The sequence below is a fragment of the Castanea sativa genome, chromosome 6, assembly GCF_040712315.1.
Source record: "Castanea sativa cultivar Marrone di Chiusa Pesio chromosome 6, ASM4071231v1".
Classification (NCBI taxonomy): domain Eukaryota; kingdom Viridiplantae; phylum Streptophyta; class Magnoliopsida; order Fagales; family Fagaceae; genus Castanea; species Castanea sativa.
In genome coordinates, this window is record NC_134018.1 from 48,909,668 (window position 1) to 48,917,344 (window position 7,677).

The following is a 7,677-nucleotide window of genomic DNA, read 5'->3' on the forward strand; positions in this document are numbered from 1 at the left end:
TCCAAGAAAATAATTGGGCCCTAGCTATGACATTTCCATGTTGCGGGTTAGAAAACTTTTGTATATTTAATAGAGTTTAGAAAAATGTAAAACTTTTATAAAAGATAAGTTTTTAGAAATAGAACTTTTGTATGCAATATATATATATATATATATATATATATATATGAGTTATGACTCACTTTGGAATTAAAAATCCAAGACTTATGTGTGTGTGTCACTTTGAGTTTTTTTTGAATTGTGAATCAATGTGATAGTTTGGTCTCACATCTCTCACCCCCACCCCAAAGTAAAAATCCTAGTTCCGCCCTGGGTTAAACACTACATAATTGTGAAGTCAATTACTCTCAAAAGTGAGATATTCAGATGTCAGATTAAATGTAATGGCTGCAAATATATTAGGCATTATTTAGCTATGCATCCAACTTCATGATCCTGAAAGGCCATTTGTGTGCATTGTGCACACTCATGAGTGTCCGTACACTGACTTTTTGTGTAATTGTTTTGGGGGTCATTTTGAAGGAAAAAACTTAGGTGCGGGAGCATGTAAGAATTACCCCATTTTGAAAACGTAAGTTACAAAAGGACAAGCTGAGGTAATCACTAATCAGGCACACCAGTAGATATCCTGTAGAAGCTGGGTGGGGAAACGGGTTTCTCACCTTGGTGCTCAACAACATCAAACTGGCCTTTTTATTACTTTCCATTGCCTTTAATCCTGTCAAAGTTCTGGCTGACATGTTTACTTAGTTTAAGGTATAGTACACTGTACATCCACTATAGCTAAATAAAAAGAATGGCAAAAGAGCCACCTGAAAAGCTTTTTGTCTGCACTTGAAAGATTTCCTCTTCTTATATTTTGTTTTTTATTGTCTTTCCTTAGCTTAACTTACCCGTGCAAGTATGGGCGACTTAAACTTAATCCAAACACTTTTCCAACATTTTGAGCGGTTTTCTAAAACTTTGTAAAAGAATGTTTCATTTTTTTGTCAGAAGCGATAAAAAATTTAAGAGAGGCCGTAGGTGTCTCTTAATTGCTTTAGAGGGGTGGACAAGTGGGCTTCTAGTATAACAGTCATGATTAATTCTGTTATTTGATAATTGTCTGGAACATAATGATACTCATCTTTGTGTAGTTTATATTATTTTGTAATGTATTTGAAGGAAACCAAGTCAGCTTGTGGAAGTGATGGCTGGTGATTAGAACAACCTAACTTTACAGGTAAGCAACATACAATTCTATTTGTTTGGAATAAATAGATAACTAATAATTAACTATAAGCCAGGTAATTTGCTAAATCACTTTTTGTCTCTAAAGTAAAAAGCAAATAAATTTGCAGAAAATAAGTTGGCCAAACGCACGTATCCTTTTTCTTTTCTCCTAATCATTTAAAAACAAAGTTGAAATTAGGGAGGCCTTGAGAATTATGTTGGGAAATGCTTGAATGTCATTAGGAAGGCTTTGCAAAATCATGGACAAGCTTGGGATTTTTTTTCTAATTTATATCTTCCAATTTTTTAACTTCATAACAATGATAGAAACTGTCAGTTATGGAACATGATCATTTACTTTTTGCTACTTAATAAAATTGGAAAAGATTGTATTTCTCATTATAAACAATCACTATCAAATCCACTTCCTATTAAGTTATTATCTAGGTGAATAAGCCTAGATTCAAATAGCTTCCATTTCAGAAGAAGCAAGGATATTAAATCCTACTATCAATACCAGACTTTTATTTGTACAGTACACCTGAAGGATTAAAATTGATGTCAATGTTCCCTGAATTAGTTAGAATCATTTAAGAGAAGCAAGGTCCATATAAAATAGACGCTATCTTGATTTTTCATTCTTATACTTTGGTCCTTATAATTCATTGTGATATCCGCAACCTAAATACTAATGTCTTAAAAGATTGGAGTTACTGAAGTCAACTTGATAGCCAGGTGATGGGATGTGCATGGAGTCTAATCTACCATGTTGGTTATGCTGAGGATTCGGGAGCCAGCAGGTCTAGTCCTGAATCACATAAAACGGGTGTCTGTACCATTATTGGGAATATTTCCAATATTTGAATACACTGGCTGCCCTATACTCAATATTGTAATTTCACACATGAATGTCGATCAAGTAATATGGCAGTATATATATGCCGATGATCTTTGTAACTCCTTTTGGTATCCGTCAAAATAAAACTGTAACAACTTCATGGACATCAAAGAAGTCAAGCTTACCCCAAAGTGGAATTGGTGGATTGAACCCAAGTTCACCCCTTTGGTGGAACTGGAGGCACCATTAAGTCAAGAGGCCTTTGGTGGGAAACTTTTGTAGTTTGTGTTCAAAAGTGAAACACAGCTTGTGCATAAAAGAAGATTTGTTTGTACAGAATTTTCCAAAGTGGCTTTTGAATAGACGGAGTTATGATTTCTTGTCTAAGGAAGATGTGGGAACAAGAAATTTCAATCAACTAATATTGGTAAATCCCACTAAAGTGGAGTAATCTATATGAAGAACCTCATTCATTTGTACTGATTATAACTTGTTTTGAGGAAGAGAACTTTTATTCAGAGTTTTCATAAACTTCCACAGGTTGCTCTGATCTAAAAATTACAAAGAGCCATACACAATTATAAGTCTTGGATCAAAGCATAGTCATTATCAAAATTATGAAAGAAGGAAAGCACATCATTAGCCAATTACAACTTTGTACTTTGCCCTTGTTTTTCTTCTCTCTCTGACTCTCTCTCTCTCTCTCTCTCTCTCTCTCAGCCCCTGCAAAGGTCTGGCCTTTCTTGATCTTCAAGAACTGCAATCCTTGAAGTTGACAATGAGTAAAACCCAACTTCAGTTACAGTCTTTCTGGAATGGAAGAGCTGCTGAGACTGCTTGCAATGAGCAATTGCTCCTTGGATTGATATCTCAATATCTGACCTAGCACTGTTACATCTCTTGAGAAATTGCAACTCATGGAATCCATTTGAATTGTTTGAGCTTGAAGATGAAGAAGATCCAGATGATTCTGAAGAGGATGAAGACTTCTTTGTCGAATGGCGTTTGATAGCCATGGAGAATGATCTCCTATGGCGACCAACAATACCAATCTCTGCACTCTTTTCTTTGTCAACGCTCCTCACACTACTAGTTGAAGTTAAGCATTTGTCCTTGTAAATTTGTCCAAATGGGATTTTCTTAGACTCCTTCATGTACTTATTCATACATTCCTTGGCTTTTGAAACCGATCCTTCATCTGCATCCTTTGTAGCAGCTGTGCAGGACTCGTGGGAGCAACCGGATTTGCTGAAGAAGGACTTGAGGTAAGCCCTGGATGCCTTCAGCTTTAAGCCAAGAGAGGACTGCTTGAGCTTTTTGGTCCAAGACTTTTTTGGGTGTTCACCAATGAAGCCACTGACCTCATTGGAATACTCGTAGAGATAATCATCTGGGTTCAGCTCTCCACTGACCGTGCATGATTCCGAGGGTGAGATGTTGCAGGACTCAAATGGGGTACTATAATTTGGTGTTGGGGCACTAGTGGTTAATGGGGTGCTATAGAATTCTTCAAAGAAGTCTTTTCTTGTATCATAAGCAGGACTGGAGTTTTGCAAGAGTTTTTCTACCATTTGTATACGTGGTGGGAGGTGAAGAGGAAGGAGCTTTCCTTTGTAGAAGAGCTCATCAGCTGGTGAAGTTGTAGGCTCTCTCTCTTGAGAGATGGAAGACATTTGGAACTCAAATTCTCTGGGGTGTGGAGGGGAGCTTAAAGAATGGGAAAGGAAGTGAGAGTATGAGCTTACTTCCATGTCAATGTAGTCATCATCTGCTTGCTCACATGAAAGGAGGTTCACAGCCATTTCAAGTTTCAATCCTGGTTTGATAAGATGGACCTCTCTCTCTCTCTCTCTCTCAATGAAGTAGCTTATGAGAGTTGAGCATTCTGAGGAAGGAAGAGGGCAAGTGCACCCTTTAAAGTGTGGATGATGCAAATTGTGGAAAGAAATAAATTTTATTGTCCGAAATTTGTAATATCTTTGAATGCTTCCAAATATAAAATTCAGAAACATTAAGGAGCTTTTTAAATGTCCCAGCACTGACTCATGTCTACATTTCTCTTTTCTTGTGGCTCACTGCTTTTCTCATTTATATTTTTAGTTATTAAATGGCCTCATTTGTTTAAAAGTTTCTCTTTAAAGAAGTTAAAAGAAAACCAGTAATGATTTTAATCAGTGAATTATGCAATATTATAGTATCTCTTTCATGGGCTCATTGTTCCTTACAAAGCACTTTGTAGGCATCATTAAGACTTGATTATTTGTTGGGACCATATGCCATATTGCAGATTCTCAAATTAAATTGTGATCAGAAGACTAGATCCATGAGCAATGAATCATCCCCCATTGATTTGATATGATTATCAGATATTCATAGAAGTGGATCTGATCATTGAAGGATTCACCTAACATTCTAGCACTGTTGTAGTACTAGGGTTAGCATTTGTCTAGCCAAACTTAGTTGTGTAAAAAATGAGTAATTTGCAAATACCATTTTCTATGAAAATTCCATGTTTGATATACCCTACCTCTAACTATAATAAGTTCATAATCTTTTTCACAACTATTAAAATGATATGTTTTGATTAGTGTTGATAAAAGTGATGTCAGTGATGGATCAATGTAAAAATGATAACACTCTAATTATGACTTACCACATCAATGATCGTAAAAAAGAAAATGATTGTGAAAACTGCTAATAACTTTATAGTTCAATTGACACTCTCAGGTGTTTTTAAAACAGAAACAGTTAGAGCTCAAATCCTCCTGTTCTAACTATCGAATTTCTAACATGACTCTTTTACATTTTTCCCCTCCCCTCTTTCATTTTATTTTAGGCTGCAGCTTGTACTCCCCGTGTACTTTAATTATACTCAAACGCTTTCATTTCTAATAACAAATTTTCTGCTGCTGATATTTATCTCTCAAAAACTTAAGATTAAGTTCTTGAGATCAATATTTTATTAGATGACTACTTTAGGCAGATTGCATTTTTTCTGTGTTTTGGATTTTTTTTCTTCTTTCCTTTTTTGTTTATTACTTTATGTTGTAGTTATTCGGTTATCTTTCTCTATAATTCTTCCAAATATATCTTCATTTCAATTTTAGATTTATAATCTATCGAGAAAAAAAATAGGAACATAGATGAGATGGGTCAACTCTATTTTGATTCTGAGGCAAGAGATGAAAGCCCCATAATATTTTCATTTTGTAATAATTTTCAAAATAAGAGTTTGCATAAGGTCCTATCAATTCTAGAACATTTCCTAGAGTCCTATCATATTAACCTCTCTTTTTTTTTTTTTCTTTTTTTCTTTTTTGTGTCTAACACGAATTAGGGTTTCCTAAGCGTATCCTAGTCGCAACAAGATTTCTTTACGATAAATTAGAGATTGTAGTCCCTAAGCATTCAAATTATTAATTAATAGAATTTAGAGATGTTTTCTATTATTTTTATCTGGTGGATTCCAGACCCCTTCCATTGCATCAAAAGAGTAGGAGAATCTGCATGATTTTTTCAATTTATTTAGTGAATTAGATAACCATGATTAAGAGCAAGTACCTAAAAAGGAATTACATATTTCTGGTTTTTTATGCAAAACTCACCAAGCCCCTATCAACCACATCCAAATTCAAACTTCAAGCCAGCTCATAGCTTAAAACATGGCTTTTCTGCACACCCGCAATATAGGAAGTATTTGATTGATTGCTCTCTATGCACCATAACTAATAAAAACAAACTCGAAAATGGTCCTTCATATTGAATAATACTTAGAACTAGGGAATCGCTTTATACTACATGCTTTTATCACTTTCACTGGATTCCTGGGTGTGTTTTTACTTTTTGTAACTACTTTTTTTAATCATTTATAAGAAAAAATTTCGTTAAATTTCTTTGCAATTAAGTACCTATCTGGTCTCTGGATATTTTTATTGTTCTTTTTTAGTAAATATTCTTTTTTTATATCCTCTTAGATTTTCATAGTTTTTAAGCTTGTATTCTCTTCACTAACTCAAAGTTGACATAATAATAAGGTGGAGAGAGAGAGTTGTTGACCTCAGAAAGGACCAACACATGATCCGACAATTCATGGTGGGGAAGGGAATTTTGGATGGAATGCATGCGAAGCTCGAGATTTTTTTTTCTTCTTTTAAAACATTCCATGTTTCCACTCTTAGATGCTTAATTTTAACCACTATAACAAGGCTATAGGGAGCCCTCCATTCTCAAAATCGAGACAGTTTGTTATAGCTGTTGTGTTCACAAGTATTGTGGTTATAGGCTTATAGCCATAGGGAGCACACCACCAGAATTGTGGTGTGCATGGTTTAGGTGCAAGCAATTAGATTAGAGTTTGGCTTGCGTTCAATGCTTTAGTACACTGAACGCGACAAAACATGACTAAGTGTCCAAAAATAATCATGTGTCCCATTTAGTGCTCTCAATCCACCAGAGCACTGGACAGAAGTTTTGCCTGTTAGATTATAGCTTCCTAGAAACATGTTGACCAATGCAAGGTTCAAGAAAGAAATATTTTTTAACCATCGGAGCATAATCGGATCATAATTGTAAGAAGAGCATGCTAAAGCCTACATCCAAATGTCACCCCCTTGATAGCTTTTACATTACCACACAGCCCGGAATCGTTGTGTTGCCCAGAAGTGTTGTGTTGAAGATTTCTATTCTAAGCAATCTTAGTGAAAAATAGAGAGAAATTCAACATAGAAATTTACATGGTTTAGCTGTGTACCAACGCTCACAGAAGTGAACGGTTGAAAATTCTTACAAAAATGAGAATTTACAACGCATTTATATTGCCCAAAAACCTTTACCCGATACTTTTTTTTGGATGGACCAAACCTGATAAATTGAATTTTCCATTATACCCTAACCTACTCTTATTGAGAATATGAGTCACTGCTAAGACGTGGATGAACATTATGGATGATTAATTCTTCTTACAGACACATAAAAGTAGAAGCAAAGTACAGCCATTCATATATCCATCCGAAAGACCCACCACCCAAAAAATCTGGATGCTAGAGTAATTTGATTGGTTCAAGTATCAACCAGTAGAGCCTCTCAGGTTCGAGCACAGTGGCTCCCTTGCCGGGTATTCAACCAGCACTAACAAAAGAAGAAAATTGCAACAGCACCTAAACAGTTCCAACCAATGTCTTCTGGTAGTCAATTTACAAACTGCCTTTTTAAGGAATTTTGGTAAGGTGTTCCCAGCCCACTATCTTCTGTACCCTGGTGCTGAAAGAATAGACATCCCGTACAATCATGATGCTCTTCAAAGATGGAACAAATTGCAGCTTCTATCTCAGGAAACTTTTCAATAAATCAACATTAAAAAAGACCTCAGAACCCCACAATTGCCTCTCGTTTCCTTCATTTCTACGCACGAAGGCACGACAGGCCCCCTTCAACACCGAATGGTCATTCCCCTCCAACTTCTCCAAGAGACAATTTTGGCCACATTCTCACTCAAAGTAGGTAGTCTTGGGACAGTAAGATATTTGCAGGACAACAACAACATGTAAGACATTGTAAGACAAGCCTCACCGAAAAGAAAAAGAAAGAAACAACGATGTATCCGTTACCCTACCCACTTTACATGAATG

At 35.7% G+C, this 7,677-nt stretch overlaps 1 protein-coding gene across 1 annotated transcript; it reads right to left on the reverse strand.

The window, feature by feature from the left end:
- Positions 1 to 2,625: 2,625 nt before the first annotated feature.
- LOC142638127 (putative membrane-associated kinase regulator 4) lies at positions 2,626 to 3,915 on the reverse strand. Its single transcript, XM_075812123.1, has one exon. It carries the CDS (start codon positions 3,850 to 3,852, stop codon positions 2,767 to 2,769), a length of 1,086 nt encoding a protein of 361 aa, XP_075668238.1. The 5' UTR covers positions 3,853 to 3,915; the 3' UTR covers positions 2,626 to 2,766.
- Between the last annotated feature and the right edge of the window lie 3,762 nt (positions 3,916 to 7,677).

What these genes read in the sequence shown, in the direction of transcription:
- LOC142638127 (XM_075812123.1), bottom strand. Translation starts at nt 3,852, where the DNA reads ATGGCTGTGAACCTCCTTTCATGTGAGCAAGCAGATGATGACTACATT.